This window comes from Antechinus flavipes, chromosome 5 (genome assembly GCF_016432865.1).
Source record: "Antechinus flavipes isolate AdamAnt ecotype Samford, QLD, Australia chromosome 5, AdamAnt_v2, whole genome shotgun sequence".
NCBI classification, from domain to species: domain Eukaryota; kingdom Metazoa; phylum Chordata; class Mammalia; order Dasyuromorphia; family Dasyuridae; genus Antechinus; species Antechinus flavipes.
The window spans coordinates 257,632,306-257,652,795 of NC_067402.1; the positions used below are offsets into that span (position 1 = coordinate 257,632,306).

A 20,490-nucleotide genomic window follows, 5' to 3' on the forward strand; every position below is an offset into this window, starting at 1 on the left:
AGACCTCATTTCCAAAATATATAGAGAACTGACCCAAATGTTTAATAGTTCAAGCCATTCTCCAATTGATAAATGGTCAAAGGATATGAACAGCCAATTTTCAGATGAAGAAATAGAAACTATTTCTAACCATATGAAAAGATGTTCGAAATCATTATTAATCAGAGAAATGCAAATTAAGACAACTCTGAGATACCACTACACACCTCTCAGATTGGCTAAAATGACAGGAAAAGGTAATGCTGAATGTTGGAGGGGGTGGGAAAACTGGGACACTGATACATTGTTGGTGGAATTATGAATGCATCCAATCATTCTGGAGAGCAATTAGGAACTATGCTCAAAAAGTTATCAAAAAGTTATCAAACTGTACATACTCTTTGATCCAACAGTATTACTGCTGGGCCTATATTTCAAAGAGATCTTAAAGAAGGGAAAGGGACCTGTATGTGCAAAAATGTTTGTGGCAGCCCTTTTTGTAGTGGCTCAAAACTTGAAATTGAATGGATTCCCATCAATTGGAGAATGGTTGAACAAGTTGTGGTATATGAATGTTATGGAATATTATTGTACTGTAAGAAATGACCAGCAAGATGATTTCAGAAAGGCCTGGAGAGACTTACATGAACTGATACTGAGTGAAATGAGCAGGACCAGGAGATCATTATATACTTCAACAACAATACTATGTAATGATCAATTCTGATGGAAGTGTCTGTCTTCAACAATGAAATGAACCAAATCAGTTCCATTTGTTCAATAATGAAGTGAACTCGCTACACCCAGCTAAAGAACTCTGGGAAATGAGTGTGAACCACAACATAGCATTTCCATTCCTTCTGTTTTTGTCTGCTTGCATTTTTGATTTTCTTCTCAGGTTATTTTTACCTTATTTCTAAGTCTGATTTTTCTTGTGCAGCAAAATAACTATATATATATATATATATATATATATACATATATATATATATATATATATATATATATACATATATATATATATATATACATATATTGTATTTAACATATACTTTAAAATATTTAACATGTCATTGGTCTACCTGCCATCTAGGGAAGGAGGTGGGGGGAAAGAGGGGAAAAGTTGGAACAGAAGGTTTTGCAAGGATCAATGCTGAAAAATTAGCCATGCATATATCTTGTAAATAAAAAGCTATAATTAAGAAAGAAAGAAAAACAAAATTAGAAAAAAAAAAACAATGCTTGTTGACTAAATGAGAAGTTCTAAGGACCTACATATGCATAGAGCAGTAAAGGCTTATTCAAAAAGACAAATCAAATTACCCTTTAAAACAAGGATGCTCTCCAAAATTAAGATTTTTTTCTATTCAACAGTAATAAAATTCTTAAAATTCAAAGAAGGGGTTATGTCAACAATTTTGTTTATTGCTGTTGATCTGGTCCAAAGGATAATAGCCAACATCCAAAAGAGAAGGTTTAGATTTGACAAAACAATATTTTAAAATTTTAATTATATATTTGTTTAACTAATGACATTTATGCAATAAGTTATTTGTGAGAAGAAGAGAGAATTCAAATGTTTTTCAAATAGAGAAGGTCCAAATCTTAAATTTGTTAAGGTTTGATATGTACTCCCACATGAATATAACACAGTCCAACAAGAATTACAGTGATGATTGACTAGTTCCTTTGTGCTTTCTCAGTTCTTCAATAATCAGTGTATTTATTTCCATTTCTTTTGTGTACTGTTCAACTTGTTCAATAAGCATCTTAATTTGACCATCTCTTTCTTGTATGCCCTGAAAGAAATATTTTAAAATCAATAATTCTGTAATATCTTTATATGGCTTTACTCTCTCGTTATTAAACATGAATAAATAAGCTCCCTGCATAAATTACAAGCTCCTTGGGAGTCAGCAATGAAGTCTTATTTTGCTTTGTATACCCAACATTGGTTGGAACAAACAATGTAAGAGATGTTAAGTTATTAATGAGCTAATTGATTGAAAATACTTTGAATATATCAACTTTTTGTGGCTTCTTTTAATTTCAACTTTTTTCCTATACTTAAAATAAAATCAAAGTTATCTCTTTCTCACTGATACTTAATTTGTTTTATGTCAATAAAAAATAAAGTTAATTTGTCACTCTGTGAGGTCTAATTTGATAATAAAATACGTCTTTAACTTTCTGTAATTCTTTGTTATGCTTTCCTGAAGAATTCATTTTTCCCTATTTTACTCCTCTTCTTAAAAGGGAGTATCTCTTTCAAGTATTTATTATCCTTTTATATCCTCACAGTCTTTTGCATTTATTTATAGAATATCTAGATGATAGAAATGATGGAAATTTAACTAACAACTAAATTCTATTTGGAAATTGTTTTTGTCAATAATTGGTTAGAGTGCAAACTGTTAATTCTCTCATGAAAAGGCATGCTCAGACACAGTTAAAATGTTAACAACATAATGCCATGGTTCACATGAGATTAAAATATCTTATAACATATAATTTGAAAGTTGGCAATTTCATTAGACTACCTATAAATATATCCTTTTATTATAGTTAAAGAAAAGCCATTAAAATAAACCAAAACATGGCAAAACCATCAAATTTCTGAAAATCTCAGAGAGAAATGGAACTTTGGAGATTACCTCTTGTAGAGTAATAACATTATTTTTGTCAGCATCAAGTTGGGCATTCCTAATTTTCTCTCTCAAATTACACAGTATTTGTTGATATTTGATTATTTCATCATCTTTAGAAGCAAAAATTCTCTGCAAAAAGAATGTAGAATTTGTTCAAGTCTGGAATAACATAACCTTGCTTATTTTATGCTCTATCATGCCACAATTTTACATCTCTAAGACAAAATTATTGCCAATCACATTTTAAAAATCTAATTTCCACTGGCTTGTAGTTCGATTAATTTGTTGTTGTTGTTCATTTATTTAAGTGGTGTCCAAATCTTCATCATCCTATTTAGAGTTTTTGGGCCAAGATACTGGAAGGGTTTGCCATTTCATTTTCCAGATCATTTTAAGGATGAGGAACCAAAGCAAATGGGGCTAAGTGACTTTTTAGATAGCTAGTAATCATCTGAAGACAGAGTTGAACTCAGGCCCAGGGCTCCATCCACTGTGCCACCTAGCTGCCCCTAAACATATTTCCATATTTGTTCTTCGGTTGTTTTTGATGTATTTGGCTCTTTGTGATTCCATCTGGAGTATTCTTGGAAAAAAATGTTTTTTTCTCATTTTACAGACAAGGAAACTGAGGTAAACAAGGTTAAGTAATTTGCCCAAAACGTCTGGGGTTAGATTTGAACTGAGGAAGATGGGACATTGTGAACCTAGGCTTAGCACTCTATTCATTGCTCTACCTACATGCCTCTCAAACCACTCATAATTACCCACAATAGCCTCTCCAATTTATTCTTTCTTATATCCTACTATTCATTTTAACTTCTGGTTTAAACAGTCAATAATAAACTGCACATGGATACCTGATTTTGAACTGACAGATATTTGTGTTCAGTTGTTTTCTATCTGTTAAGATACAGTTAATTTCAGGATTTTTGTTGCTGTTTTTGTAATGTTTAGAATCAATCATCTTCCATCTCTTCTCAAAGAAAAAATTCCTCATGAATCCTACCCATTCTAAATAGTGAAAAGAGCCCTAGCTCTGAGCTAGAAGTATTTGCTTGCATCTCAATTTTGCCACTTAACATTACTTGTATAACTTAATACTCAGTTTGTTTATCTGTAAAATGAGGGTGAGATGACCTGGGAGGTCTGCCCCAATGCTCAAATGAAGATACTACTTTCTATGATTCTTGAATCTCCAACAGAAGATAGTGTATTAAACCTGAAGGCATTCTAGGGCATCAGAACCTACCAGAAATTCACTGCAGTGGAAGTGCCAGAATCAAGATCATGCCTTTAGGAGGCATTAGCAAAGAACTTCCATGAAAAATAAAACACACACACACACATATACATACATACACACACCAGGACATACATGCACAAATATATGTAGATATACTCACTTATTTTATTCAATTAAGTAAATGGTATAAGAATTTTTATAAAAATTGGAAAATTTGAGAAACACTGCCTAAACTTAAACATAAGGAAACTGCACAACTCTTTTGAAGAATTACCTTCCATTCTTCAACCTTTGCATTAACACCAGCCATAATGGGATCGTCTTCTTCATCTTTTGCTTTTAGAAGTTCTGTAAGTTCCTGTACCTGAAAATTACCAATTTTATAAATTTTGAAATGATATTTTATTCCAAATGTACAAATAAATTAGATATAGTAGATTTAGATGTACTATTTCCTTATATTAGCACAGACCAGCTGAGTGAATCATAATGTGCCAATCTGCATTTGTGAGAGAGAATTCTTATCTGGGACTTTCCTATAGCAAAAAAATAAAAATAAAATCAAGGATATGAACCCCAGCCCTGTTCATAATACTAAAAACAACTACATATTCATAATACTCATCACTGATATATATATATATATATGTGCAATCTATTTATTTTTAAAATCAATTCAATTTACTCTAAATAGTTTGACCAAAGATTATTTTCTGATGGTGCTCTAGTGATCCATTTGTTTCTGTCCATAACTAAGGGAAATTAATAAAATTTTGGCTACATGTAACAAGCTTCAAAAATCAATTATTATTGTGTCAAAATTACACACAGTTTCCTCCATTCCATTATGTAAAAAGACAACCTCAGTTAAGCATAATTCTTACCTGAAGCCTTTCTTTTTTTAACTGATCTATTAGAACATCATTCTGTTGAACAATAATTTTCATCTTATTGTATTTATTAGTCATCTTCTCCATTTCCTGCACTGATTCTTCCAAGTTCTTTTTCATTTCTTGATTTTGAATTTCAATTTTCTCATTTGCTTCTGTTAAATTCTTTTAAAGATAAAAACCACAGAAAGAACAGAATGGATATTTGTGAACACAGTTAAGTAATTTTAAATATTATAATAAACTTTGGACCTTCTGAATAACCACTAAAGAAAAAACAATTCTATATAGGTGTATATTTAAATGCAGATGGACATTAAATGAAAGAAAAAATTTAAAATTAAGTAGGAAGGCCCTACTAAATGCTTCCCAATACAAGTATTAAAGTAAACCTAAACAAAATAGGCAAAGAGGGTAAAAGAAATACAGCATTTATGGACTGACTTATTTCCTGTTTTTAAAGTGAGCATTTAAAAAATATTAATTCATGTAGTAATGCTAATCTGACAGGTTCCTCCATACCACCATGTGTGAGAAAAAATAAATTATAAACGATTCTTACCTGAAGATCTCAAATCACTAAAAGCTCAAGAATATAAAGTCCAAATCAAATTCATTTTAAAAAAATCAGGAATATACCTTGAAATTTACTCTTAAAAAAATCCAAAGAACATTTTTTTTTACCTGAATTATATCCAGAAACTGCTCAAGTTCTGAATTTTTTTTAAACAATTGTAATTGATCATCACTATCTTCTCTTCTGGACATAAGTGTTTCCTTTTGTGAATCTATTTGTTTCTGATAGTCAATGATGTTTTGACAAAGTTGTTCATTCTGTATAAAAACCAAAGCCCCCCCCAAACACTTATTAAAATTACTTGTTATAAAAATTATTATCTAAATAATGGCCCCAATGCTTTTCTTTAAATGCTCAGATTTTCTAAATCCTTAAATCCTCATCTTTTTTTTTTTTTAGATGTTTGTTTTCCAAAGAAGGATAGCAAAACAATTAATGGAAATAAAGAGATCAATATTTAAGGAGAAAGAAAAAAAATAAAACATTAATTGTACTACTCTAGATAATCAAAGAATGCAATTTTATTATTTATTAAAGAAACCAAGTAAAAGGTGACTATCTACCTTAAAGACAGATTAAAGAAATAATAAAAATAACAATTAAAATATTTTCAAAATTTGGGAGTTTTTAAGCAATTGTAACTTTTAACTGAGTGAATAAAATGAGCTAATAACAAGTTTGGTGATATGTTTTAGCCTGTCATCATAGAAATTACCACATAATAATCAATCCATAAGCAAAACTTATCCATTTATTACTGAGAGTTAAGAATTGCTTAATGTCTCCATTTCTCATCTTATTTCTAAATCTTTGAGAAAATTTCAAATAAAAAAATATTAACTTTGAAAAGAACAGGTGCTTAGAATACATGTTTTGAAAACAATATGAATTCACTGAGGTACTACTAACTATTAGCTTTGCAGGATGACGACCTACATATATAATGATATCACATTTTACCAACCTCTCTTCTTAATTTCCTGTTTTCATTTTCTGCCTCTTCATTAAGAAGAGCCAACTGGAACGATAAAAAGAAAGGTATTTATAAAACAAACAAAATTAAAAAGCACTTTCATTATGAAAATTATAATAGCAACCTTATGAAACTGAAATAAAATCCTTTAAAAAAGTAGTTTTTACATGATGATTTCAATTTTATTTGAAATATGAATTTTAAACTGAACCTTTTGGAAACCACTTAGGAATTAGATGAAGTAAACAAACACAAGAACTACAGAGATAGGGGGAAATATATATACATACAAATATTGCTAGGGAAAAATGAATAACTGAAATGATTAGTTATTAGTTTAAGAACTACTGTTATCTGCTGAACCCCAAACACGTTTTACTCTGAACAAGTATTAACTAAGGAAATAGCATTACGTTAAAAGATTTTTTTCAGTGACATGGCTTCATTTGCAGTATTTATACCATATCAACTAAATGAGCAAATTGTTATGATTATAATAGTGAATCTTATTTTCTCGTTCACTAAAAATCTCCATTATAGGCTCTAGAGAATAGGAAAATATTCCTACTCAACAATTCTTTTTTTCCTTCTCTGACCAGAGACAAGATCCCAAGCACTCATGCCAATGTATTGCTAGCCCAACTGGAATCCATGGACTACTTATTAAAAGTGGAAACCTTTGAAAAGGATTAAAGTCATGAGTCACTCTGTTTAATGGTATATATGTCAAGGATGCTCCCTTCACATTATCACCCACTCTGTTTTCTTTAGGCAATATATCAGGGTTTATAGGAGAAGGTACATTTGTGGTGCCTACCAGACATAGTCAGAGTTTGACAATACCTAAAACAATTATAATACTATGAGTGAGCCTTTCTTCACCATAAATAATTAATTGGATCCCTAATGATAAAACTACATACTCTTTAGTTGCTTACATGTTAAGAGAAGTGCTTTACAAATATTGTCTCATTGTAAAAATCCTGGAGGATATGAAGCTCCCCATCTTACCAATGAAGTAACTGAGTCAATGAGCTAAAAGTCTTGCTTAAGAGTGTGTCTAGTAAGGGTCTGAAGCAGAATCTGAACTCATATCTTCCAACTCCAATTCCACCCACTGTCCTTCACACATTTTTATATAATTCCCAACATACTTATTTTTAAAACAATAACTTGGTACATTTATTACCTCCATTTTAACAAATAAAGAAACCAAGTTTCAGAAATATTAAGTTATAGCCAAGGGTTATAGAGATACTGCTAATGGTAGGATTCAATCTTGTGACTCCAAGATCAGTCTTTTCTGCACATGTTGCTGTTTTTCAAAGGAAATGCCATCAAAACATCCTACTTAAAGGCCAAGGAAAGACAAACTTCAGAGAAATATAAAGAGTGTGAACCACAACATAGCATTTCCATTCCTTCTGTTTTTGTCTGCTTGCATTTTTGATTTTCTTCTCAGGTTATTTTTACCTTATTTCTAAGTCTGATTTTTCTTGTGCAGCAAAATAACTATATATATATATATATATATATATATATATATATATATATATATATATATATATATATATATATATATATATATATATATACATATATTGTATTTAACATATACTTTAAAATATTTAACATGTCATTGGTCTACCTGCCATCTAGGGAAGGAGGTGGGGGGAAAGAGGGGAAAAGTTGGAACAGAAGGTTTTGCAAGGATCAATGCTGAAAAATTAGCCATGCATATATCTTGTAAATAAAAAGCTATAATTAAGAAAGAAAGAAAAACAAAATTAGAAAAAAAAAAAAACAATGCTTGTTGACTAAATGAGAAGTTCTAAGGACCTACATATGCATAGAGCAGTAAAGGCTTATTCAAAAAGACAAATCAAATTACCCTTTAAAACAAGGATGCTCTCCAAAATTAAGATTTTTTTCTATTCAACAGTAATAAAATTCTTAAAATTCAAAGAAGGGGTTATGTCAACAATTTTGTTTATTGCTGTTGATCTGGTCCAAAGGATAATAGCCAACATCCAAAAGAGAAGGTTTAGATTTGACAAAACAATATTTTAAAATTTTAATTATATATTTGTTTAACTAATGACATTTATGCAATAAGTTATTTGTGAGAAGAAGAGAGAATTCAAATGTTTTTCAAATAGAGAAGGTCCAAATCTTAAATTTGTTAAGGTTTGATATGTACTCCCACATGAATATAACACAGTCCAACAAGAATTACAGTGATGATTGACTAGTTCCTTTGTGCTTTCTCAGTTCTTCAATAATCAGTGTATTTGTTTCCATTTCTTTTGTGTACTGTTCAACTTGTTCAATAAGCATCTTAATTTGACCATCTCTTTCTTGTATGCCCTGAAAGAAATATTTTAAAATCAATAATTCTGTAATATCTTTATATGGCTTTACTCTCTCGTTATTAAACATGAATAAATAAGCTCCCTGCATAAATTACAAGCTCCTTGGGAGTCAGCAATGAAGTCTTATTTTGCTTTGTATACCCAACATTGGTTGGAACAAACAATGTAAGAGATGTTAAGTTATTAATGAGCTAATTGATTGAAAATACTTTGAATATATCAACTTTTTGTGGCTTCTTTTAATTTCAACTTTTTTCCTGTACTTAAAATAAAATCAAAGTTATCTCTTTCTCACTGATACTTAATTTGTTTTATGTCAATAAAAAATAAAGTTAATTTGTCACTCTGTGAGGTCTAATTTGATAATAAAATACGTCTTTAACTTTCTGTAATTCTTTGTTATGCTTTCCTGAAGAATTCATTTTTCCCTATTTTACTCCTCTTCTTAAAAGGGAGTATCTCTTTCAAGTATTTATTATCCTTTTATATCCTCACAGTCTTTTGCATTTATTTATAGAATATCTAGATGATAGAAATGATGGAAATTTAACTAACAACTAAATTCTATTTGGAAATTGTTTTTGTCAATAATTGGTTAGAGTGCAAACTGTTAATTCTCTCATGAAAAGGCATGCTCAGACACAGTTAAAATGTTAACAACATAATGCCATGGTTCACATGAGATTAAAATATCTTATAACATATAATTTGAAAGTTGGCAATTTCATTAGACTACCTATAAATATATCCTTTTATTATAGTTAAAGAAAAGCCATTAAAATAAACCAAAACATGGCAAAACCATCAAATTTCTGAAAATCTCAGAGAGAAATGGAACTTTGGAGATTACCTCTTGTAGAGTAATAACATTATTTTTGTCAGCATCAAGTTGGGCATTCCTAATTTTCTCTCTCAAATTACACAGTATTTGTTGATATTTGATTATTTCATCATCTTTAGAAGCAAAAATTCTCTGCAAAAAGAATGTAGAATTTGTTCAAGTCTGGAATAACATAACCTTGCTTATTTTATGCTCTATCATGCCACAATTTTACATCTCTAAGACAAAATTATTGCCAATCACATTTTAAAAATCTAATTTCCACTGGCTTGTAGTTCGATTAATTTGTTGTTGTTGTTCATTTATTTAAGTGGTGTCCAAATCTTCATCATCCTATTTAGAGTTTTTGGGCCAAGATACTGGAAGGGTTTGCCATTTCATTTTCCAGATCATTTTAAGGATGAGGAACCAAAGCAAATGGGGCTAAGTGACTTTTTAGATAGCTAGTAATCATCTGAAGACAGAGTTGAACTCAGGCCCAGGGCTCTATCCACTGTGCCACCTAGCTGCCCCTAAACATATTTCCATATTTGTTCTTCGGTTGTTTTTGATGTATTTGGCTCTTTGTGATTCCATCTGGAGTATTTGGAAAAAAATTTTTTTTTCTCATTTTACAGACAAGGAAACTGAGGTAAACAAGGTTAAGTAATTTGCCCAAAACGTCTGGGGTTAGATTTGAACTGAGGAAGATGGGACATTGTGAACCTAGGCTTAGCACTCTATTCATTGCTCTACCTACATGCCTCTCAAACCACTCATAATTACCCACAATAGCCTCTCCAATTTATTCTTTCTTATATCCTACTATTCATTTTAACTTCTGGTTTAAACAGTCAATAATAAACTGCACATGGATACCTGATTTTGAACTGACAGATATTTGTGTTCAGTTGTTTTCTATCTGTTAAGATACAGTTAATTTCAGGATTTTTGTTGCTGTTTTTGTAATGTTTAGAATCAATCATCTTCCATCTCTTCTCAAAGAAAAAATTCCTCATGAATCCTACCCATTCTAAATAGTGAAAAGAGCCCTAGCTCTGAGCTAGAAGTATTTGCTTGCATCTCAATTTTGCCACTTAACATTACTTGTATAACTTAATACTCAGTTTGTTTATCTGTAAAATGAGGGTGAGATGACCTGGGAGGTCTGCCCCAATGCTCAAATGAAGATACTACTTTCTATGATTCTTGAATCTCCAACAGAAGATAGTGTATTAAACCTGAAGGCATTCTAGGGCATCAGAACCTACCAGAAATTCACTGCAGTGGAAGTGCCAGAATCAAGATCATGCCTTTAAGAGGCATTAGCAAAGAACTTCCATGAAAAATAAAACACACACACACACATATACATACATACACACACCAGTACATACATGCACAAATATATGTAGATATACTCACTTATTTTATTCAATTAAGTAGATGGTATAAGAATTTTTATAAAAATTGGAAAATTTGAGAAACACTGCCTAAACTTAAACATAAGGAAACTGCACAACTCTTTTGAAGAATTACCTTCCATTCTTCAACCTTTGCATTAACACCAGCCATAATGGGATCGTCTTCTTCATCTTTTGCTTTTAGAAGTTCTGTAAGTTCCTGTACCTGAAAATTACCAATTTTATAAATTTTGAAATGATATTTTATTCCAAATGTACAAATAAATTAGATATAGTAGATTTAGATGTACTATTTCCTTATATTAGCACAGACCAGCTGAGTGAATCATAATGTGCCAATCTGCATTTGTGAGAGAGAATTCTTATCTGGGACTTTCCTATAGCAAAAAAATAAAAATAAAATCAAGGATATGAACCCCAGCCCTGTTCATAATACTAAAAACAACTACATATTCATAATACTCATCACTGATATATATATATATATATATATGTGCAATATATTTATTTTTAAAATCAATTCAATTTACTCTAAATAGTTTGACCAAAGATTATTTTCTGATGGTGCTCTAGTGATCCATTTGTTTCTGTCCATAACTAAGGGAAATTAATAAAATTTTGGCTACATGTAACAAGCTTCAAAAATCAATTATTATTGTGTCAAAATTACACACAGTTTCCTCCATTCCATTATGTAAAAAGACAACCTCAGTTAAGCATAATTCTTACCTGAAGCCTTTCTTTTTTTAACTGATCTATTAGAACATCATTCTGTTGAACAATAATTTTCATCTTATTGTATTTATTAGTCATCTTCTCCATTTCCTGCACTGATTCTTCCAAGTTCTTTTTCATTTCTTGATTTTGAATTTCAATTTTCTCATTTGCTTCTGTTAAATTCTTTTAAAGATAAAAACCACAGAAAGAACAGAATGGATATTTGTGAACACAGTTAAGTAATTTTAAATATTATAATAAACTTTGGACCTTCTGAATAACCACTAAAGAAAAAACAATTCTATATAGGTGTATATTTAAATGCAGATGGACATTAAATGAAAGAAAAAATTTAAAATTAAGTAGGAAGGCCCTACTAAATGCTTCCCAATACAAGTATTAAAGTAAACCTAAACAAAATAGGCAAAGAGGGTAAAAGAAATACAGCATTTATGGACTGACTTATTTCCTGTTTTTAAAGTGAGCATTTAAAAAATATTAATTCATGTAGTAATGCTAATCTGACAGGTTCCTCCATACCACCATGTGTGAGAAAAAATAAATTATAAACGATTCTTACCTGAAGGTCTCAAATCACTAAAAGCTCAAGAATATAAAGTCCAAATCAAATTCATTTTAAAAAAATCAGGAATATACCTTGAAATTTACTCTTAAAAAAATCCAAAGAACATTTTTTTTTACCTGAATTATATCCAGAAACTGCTCAAGTTCTGAATTTTTTTTAAACAATTGTAATTGATCATCACTATCTTCTCTTCTGGACATAAGTGTTTCCTTTTGTGAATCTATTTGTTTCTGATAGTCAATGATGTTTTGACAAAGTTGTTCATTCTGTATAAAAACCAAAGCCCCCCCCCAAACACTTATTAAAATTACTTGTTATAAAAATTATTATCTAAATAATGGCCCCAATGCTTTTCTTTAAATGCTCAGATTTTCTAAATCCTTAAATCCTCATCTTTTTTTTTTTTAGATGTTTGTTTTCCAAAGAAGGATAGCAAAACAATTAATGGAAATAAAGAGATCAATATTTAAGGAGAAAGAAAAAAAATAAAACATTAATTGTACTACTCTAGATAATCAAAGAATGCAATTTTATTATTTATTAAAGAAACCAAGTAAAAGGTGACTATCTACCTTAAAGACAGATTAAAGAAATAATAAAAATAACAATTAAAATATTTTCAAAATTTGGGAGTTTTTAAGCAATTGTAACTTTTAACTGAGTGAATAAAATGAGCTAATAACAAGTTTGGTGATATGTTTTAGCCTGTCATCATAGAAATTACCACATAATAATCAATCCATAAGCAAAACTTATCCATTTATTACTGAGAGTTAAGAATTGCTTAATGTCTCCATTTCTCATCTTATTTCTAAATCTTTGAGAAAATTTCAAATAAAAAAATATTAACTTTGAAAAGAACAGGTGCTTAGAATACATGTTTTGAAAACAATATGAATTCACTGAGGTACTACTAACTATTAGCTTTGCAGGATGACGACCTACATATATAATGATATCACATTTTACCAACCTCTCTTCTTAATTTCCTGTTTTCATTTTCTGCCTCTTCATTAAGAAGAGCCAACTGGAACGATAAAAAGAAAGGTATTTATAAAACAAACAAAAATTAAAAAGCACTTTCATTATGAAAATTATAATAGCAACCTTATGAAACTGAAATAAAATCCTTTAAAAAAGTAGTTTTTACATGATGATTTCAATTTTATTTGAAATATGAATTTTAAACTGAACCTTTTGGAAACCACTTAGGAATTAGATGAAGTAAACAAACACAAGAACTACAGAGATAGGGGGAAATATATATACATACAAATATTGCTAGGGAAAAATGAATAACTGAAATGATTAGTTATTAGTTTAAGAACTACTGTTATCTGCTGAACCCCAAACACGTTTTACTCTGAACAAGTATTAACTAAGGAAATAGCATTACGTTAAAAGATTTTTTTCAGTGACATGGCTTCATTTGCAGTATTTATACCATATCAACTAAATGAGCAAATTGTTATGATTATAATAGTGAATCTTATTTTCTCATTCACTAAAAATCTCCATTATAGGCTCTAGAGAATAGGAAAATATTCCTACTCAACAATTCTTTTTTTCCTTCTCTGACCAGAGACAAGATCCCAAGCACTCATGCCAATGTATTGCTAGCCCAACTGGAATCCATGGACTACTTATTAAAAGTGGAAACCTTTGAAAAGGATTAAAGTCATGAGTCACTCTGTTTAATGGTATATATGTCAAGGATGCTCCCTTCACATTATCACCCACTCTGTTTTCTTTAGGCAATATATCAGGGTTTATAGGAGAAGGTACATTTGTGGTGCCTACCAGACATAGTCAGAGTTTGACAATACCTAAAACAATTATAATACTATGAGTGAGCCTTTCTTCACCATAAATAATTAATTGGATCCCTAATGATAAAACTACATACTCTTTAGTTGCTTACATGTTAAGAGAAGTGCTTTACAAATATTGTCTCATTGTAAAAATCCTGGAGGATATGAAGCTCCCCATCTTACCAATGAAGTAACTGAGTCAATGAGCTAAAAGTCTTGCTTAAGAGTGTGTCTAGTAAGGGTCTGAAGCAGAATCTGAACTCATATCTTCCAACTCCAATTCCACCCACTGTCCTTCACACATTTTTATATAATTCCCAACATACTTATTTTTAAAACAATAACTTGGTACATTTATTACCTCCATTTTAACAAATAAAGAAACCAAGTTTCAGAAATATTAAGTTATAGCCAAGGGTTATAGAGATACTGCTAATGGTAGGATTCAATCTTGTGACTCCAAGATCAGTCTTTTCTGCACATGTTGCTGTTTTTCAAAGGAAATGCCATCAAAACATCCTACTTAAAGGCCAAGGAAAGACAAACTTCAGAGAAATATAAAGAATGTGAATGAAAGGCTCCTTACTTGTTCATTGACTTTTTTCTCTTTTTCCATCTCTTTTTCCATATCCTCTAATTCTCTGTGCTTCTGCTCCAGTTGTATTTCTAGTTGATTAATTTTATCTCTCAAAAAACATGTATCCCGATCACCTGCAAACTGCTGTGCCATCTTAAAACAAAACAAAAATGTATTTATCTGAATACAATTTCTGAGATGAATAACCAAATATAGTGACAAAACAGATTTGATTAATCAAAAGAACTTCAAAATCTGAAATGATAGCAATTAAGAAAAAAAGACTAATTTAAAATTTTAACCTATTTTAGTGATTATAGTTAAACTCATTAACTTAGCAGATTTCTTTTTATAATTTTCTTTTTTAATAGCAATTTATTTTTCCAAATACATGCAAAGATAATTTTCAACATTCACTTTTGCAAAACCTATGTTCCCAAAACTTTTCTCTCTTCTCTCTCTACCTCTTCCACAGGACAGCAAGCACTCCAATACAGATTAAAAATGTGCAATTCTTCTAAACATATTTCTGTATTTGTCATACAGACATGTATGTAGTCTAAGAAAAAATCAGACCAAAAGGGGGAAAAAATACAAGAAAGGGAAAATAAAGCAAGCAAACAAACAACAGTCACAACAACAAAAGGTGAAAAATACTATGCTTTGATTCACATTCAGTCTCCATAGTTCTTCTTATGAATGAGGATGGCATGTTCTATCACAAGACTATTGGAATTAGCAAACTTTTTTAGTGGCTCTCAATAAAATCTTTGCTTAAAAGACCCTATTTTTCAAACTGTTCCAGGAAACAATCCAAATTAGTTTCATGAAGAAAAGAAGTATTAATGGCAAATTTGTATACTTTACAATATGCATCTCTCAGTAAACACCATTGAACAGAAATGAAATATCACCAGATTGGTCAAACCCAATTACAGGATTCATGCAATGATGCTCAGTGATCTAGAATCAATCACTGTAGGTAATATATTTGTGCTCAATCTTACACATATTAGGTGCCAAAACAATTTTTATAAACAATGAAGGTTTCTCTCTCAAAAGAAACTGATTTTGCTAAATATGAACACAATGAGGTTTATGAAATTTCTCAATCAAGAATAACAGATTTCATATTAATGATAAAGATGTGACTAACATTGCATGACAGACATACCTCAAGCTCATTTTCCAGTTTCATAACTTTAGTTTTTAACTGATTTCCTGTTGAAAGAAACCAGAGCAAACATTTAACTTCACTAAATTTACTAAGAAATAAATGTCAAAATCTATTTTTTCTGTCACCAGAAAAATATGAGGTTTTTTTTTTTTTTTCAGTCAGATGAAAACTATCAGAAAAATTGCTGGTATGATAGTAGTCAATCACAATGCTCAAACTTAAATGCACATTTTCTGACCCGAATTAAGCCAATTCTTTGTGGAGTCAAGGAAATTAATTCCTCTCTAATTATTAATTTTAAACTTTTTTTTTTGCCCGGTACTCACCAAATTTGGCCTGTTCTTCTCTAGCTTTTTCTACTTTTTCTGAAGCTAATTCCATTTTGGAGGCTTTCATCTAAACATAATAAAAGGGATGCAACGCGATTTGTTATCCACTTTAGAGGGACTGGTTTGGATTCCCTTTGACATTTTACTCTACCCCCATAAATGATAAGTAACTATCAAGTTGCAGAGATAATTCTTTTATGATATTGCCACTTTTTCTTTTCAAACTGCTACATTTTCTACAACCTCAATGTTTCCAGCCAGGCCATTGCAGGAGCCTCAGCAGAAGATGATCTGTCTCCTATCAGAATCCTCTCAACCTGATCTAGATACAGATACTTGAATATGCTAATATTTCACAGCTATTTTCTGCCTTTCTGATATCTGAAGGACTTACATGACAAAAGAATATGAAGAAAAGGGAAATTTTCTAGGTAGACTGATGAACTTGAGAAGATATCTCTCTGTTCAAGGACCAAACAGGCTTTTCTTACACTTTTACCAGGGGAAAATGTAACTGATGACATTCAGGAAGCAAATTTCCCTTGAAATTTTGCATGCATTTGCCTCCAAATATTCGAGAATGCTAAGAAACAGAGAGAGAAATCCAATCTACTTCAAACCAAATACAAAAGGAGTCAAAATAAAATTAAACCCCCTTTTCCCTGGAAGTGTTCATCACACTAGTTTCTTGTTCTTGTATTACAGCCACCTTACAAATGTCAAATTAATCCTCCTACAACAGAGTTCTGAAAGACAACCTACCATAACCTATTACATGGCAACGACTTCTTTATTAAAGCCATCTTGTAAATTAAAGGAATTATGCCACAATAATAATTGGCATTCACATAACCATTAAAGTATTACAATATGTTTTACAAATATAACTTCATTTGATCCTCTCAACAACCCTGTGGGATGGGCCCTAAATATAAGCTTTGAAATGGAAATTTTCTACATATCCAGAAAACCAGGGAGAGTCAGTGGGGAACAGCACAAAGACTACCAGAGCCAGAAGACCTGGTGCTGCATCTTGGCTCTGAATGACCTTGGATGCTATGGATCTATTTCCCCAACTATAAGATTAATGAAGAGACTGGACTAAATAGTTTCAAAAGGCTAACTCTAACTCTAAATCTAATGATAATATCATTATTTTATTCTCCTATTCAAAAATCTCTACAAAATCTGTCCTACTTATGGACAGAATAATATCTAGAGATTTAAGGTCCCCCACAATCTAGTCTCATCCTATTTATTTTATACAAGTTCAACTAAGCTACATGCTGACAGCAAACACAACAGTTCTGCTTCTAGGATTTGGCACTAAGCACTCCCTCAGTACCATCTCTGTTCCTCCTTCCTTAATTCAGTCTAAACATCAGAAGAAGTAGGGATTATTTTATTTTTTATTTTTATATGCAGTATATAAAATTGCACACTGAGTACCTTGTACCACAATCCAAATCTTTTCAAGAACTCCAGACTTCAGTGACATCTCCCCTCTTGTAGCCTATTGTCAATATGGTGATTGAATTAAATTGATAATATTTGTAAAAAGTACTTAGGAGTGGCTGGAACACAGTAAGTGCTCTATAAATGCTTATTCCCTTCCTTTTTCTTCCCTCTCTTGTTATCATCTGTATAATTCTGGAGGCACTCAGGGAACCTTTAGAATTAATCCTTTTATCTCTTGTTTCTCTCCAGATGGAATATAAATCCCCTACTACCACTTTGTAATCTCAGGGTCTAGCATGGTTGGTGTCTGAAACCAAACAGTAATAAGCAGAATGTGCTTTTCACTCTACAAAGCATTTTTTATACATTATCTCTTTTTGTCTGAAAGTTCCTTCTGACTACTTTGTGGGTTTCTATCTATTCCCTCCCCCTTGAAAACGGGTGTGAATGGAACCAGATAAAGATCTCTCAAAAAGTCTATGAAATGGCTCAATTTGCAGGCTTGTCACATGATTCCCAGGAGTCTGAAAGGAAAGAAAGGTCAGACCCTAGGTCCCAGCTTCTGGAAGTGATATGAAGTGACGTGACACACAGGAAGCAGACAACATTGTTGACTATTGTTCAATAATGGTTACCTCCTTTTTAGTCAGTCCAATGAAAAGATGGGTCTTTTGCTATTTAACCAGATTTACTATTTCTGCCAGGACAGGCACATGCTGGAAAATGGGAGCTGATATTTGCCTAGGTGTGCTTGGGCCTCTACTGGCAAGGACTGAATAAATGCTTTCTCTTTATATCTGAAGATATCTCAGATTACTTAATTTGGGCAGGAGGTCTAGCACATCTCTATCCTGGCCCTGTTCTTCTTTCTCTCTCTCACTTGGAGATACCATTCAATTCTAAAGCTTCAGTGATTACTTCTACAAAGAGCACATGCACATCTTCACCTCTAATTGCAACATCTCTCCACAGCCCTAGTTCCATATTTATCTACTGACTACATTTCTAGATGTTCTAGTAGCACCCAAACTCAACTTCTCTCAAAAAATTTATGCCTATTCCCTACCCTTGTTACTTCTATGAAGAATCCCACCAGACTCCCAGGTATCAAGGCTCAATGTCAATTATCTTTTATTTTCCTTGTCCTTCACCCCCACACCCAGTCAATTGCCAAATCCTGTCAATTCAATATTCCACAATGTTCTGGGTTTCCATTCTCTTTTCCACTACTACTGTTGTTGAAAGATCCTAGTTAAGATCTTCATAATCTCTCCTGGTCCATAGTGCTAGTCTTTTATGAGTGTTATTGCCTTTATTATCTTCCCTCTTTCAGTTACTTAAGTAAGCTTCCTAATATACTTTGTCAATTCTTACTTTAAAAACTTTCAGTGGCTCCTTCTTGTCTCCCATATCAAGCATTCTTGATCCTGCTATTGACCCACCATAATCAAACTTCAACCTAATTGTATGTGTGCTTTTCTTATTTCATTTCCCTAATATTCTCTATGTTCCAGTTAAAAAAGATTATGTACTGCTGTTCCTATCTCACTTTCTCCCATCTCCTGGCCTCTATCATATTGTCCCCTGAACTAGGGGTTCTTAAGCTTTTTTCACTCACAACTCTTTGTCTGAGAAACTTTTATATGACCCAAGTATATAGGTATATAAAATAAGTATATAAAGCAAACATTTACTGATAATAAAAAATAATTTTATGACCCCCACATTCAGTTACACAATCCTATATAAGATCACAATCCATAGTTTAGGAAGCTTTGGCCTAGGCCAAAAAGTGATTCTCTCCAAATCTATTTCTTCAAAGTGAAATATCTTCTGGAAAATCAATTTTATTTTTATTTATTTATTTATTTTTGCTGAGGCAATTTGGGTTAAGTGACTTTCCCAGGGTCATACAATTAGGAAGTGTTAAGTGTCTGAGACTTGAATTTAAGTTCTCCTGAATTCACGATTAGTGCTCTATCCAGTTTCACCTAGCTGCCCCCAAAACTCATTTTTTAATCAATCAAATCGTTAAATCAATAAAAAGTAATAGTAAAAGAATCCCTACTATTCTAACAATTCAGAATATTACTCCTACACAAGGCTTTCTAGAGCCCTCCAACTGTAAGTGCATTCCTCCCACCTCAAATCTTATCACTATCAAATTTTGTTATTCCAGTAATATCTATATATGTGACAGTCCATCTCCCCCTTTTTTATTCCTATTGTCTTGTAAAAATAGAAACCTAATGAATGTTAATGGAGTTGAGTTTTATTAATGTATGTTGATGTGGATTATATGAGGTATAGTTTAAATTTCAGTAAGGATTATTCTGCTTGATACAGACCTTCATTAAAGATTGAATAATCTGGAAAAGATGGACTACATTTTCTTGATTTTCATTTTTTAGGTCTCTTACTTCAACCTATATAAACAAAGTAGCAATCATTATTCATTATTTCTTTTTTTAAAAAAAACGATAATTTTATTTTATCCTCTTCTCACTGAACCTTTTCTTGAGACAAAGAAAACGTAAATAAGCAAAAATATACAATAGAATAATGTTATTTGATTGAGTACATATAGTATTGCGGTTCTAATATTCCCTCAGTTCTTCCCTGATGAAGATATGTTTATTATCAGTTAATGAGGATTATTTTTTGTATAAAACTTAACTCAATCAAAAAATAATAGTAAAAGGATCCCTCCAATTCTAACAATTCAGAAGTCCATGACTTTGTGTATTTTACTTTAACCATGAATATTTTAATATATTTTTAAAAATACCTTAGAGAGAGAAACCAGTAAATCATCTGCTAATTCTTCTTGGAGAGGCAAGTCATCTGGGTTAACGCTCCATAATGTTTTCCAATCCAAAGACATCTTGATTTCTTTCACTGTTGTCTAG

General features: G+C 31.3%; 1 protein-coding gene across 8 annotated transcripts; it reads right to left on the reverse strand.

Moving 5' to 3' along the window:
• Nucleotides 1-1,383: 1,383 nt before the first annotated feature.
• LOC127564500 (centrosomal protein of 290 kDa-like) lies at nucleotides 1,384-20,490 on the reverse strand. 8 transcript variants are annotated; one of them, XM_052001074.1, is made up of 9 exons: nucleotides 16,121-16,328; nucleotides 15,792-15,838; nucleotides 14,627-14,770; nucleotides 6,302-6,355; nucleotides 5,445-5,594; nucleotides 4,755-4,925; nucleotides 4,145-4,234; nucleotides 2,634-2,756; nucleotides 1,384-1,778 (listed from the first exon to the last, which is right to left on the reverse strand). In XM_052001074.1, exons 1-9 carry the CDS (start codon nucleotides 16,188-16,190, stop codon nucleotides 1,644-1,646), a joined length of 984 nt encoding a protein of 327 aa, XP_051857034.1. In that variant the 5' UTR covers nucleotides 16,191-16,328; the 3' UTR covers nucleotides 1,384-1,643. The 8 variants fall into 8 exon arrangements, with proteins under 8 accessions (XP_051857034.1, XP_051857029.1, XP_051857031.1 ...); XM_052001069.1 differs by lacking the exon at nucleotides 6,302-6,355 and adding an exon at nucleotides 13,203-13,256 and having other exon boundaries at nucleotides 16,121-16,327; XM_052001071.1 differs by lacking the exons at nucleotides 5,445-5,594; nucleotides 6,302-6,355 and adding exons at nucleotides 12,346-12,495; nucleotides 13,203-13,256 and having other exon boundaries at nucleotides 16,121-16,327.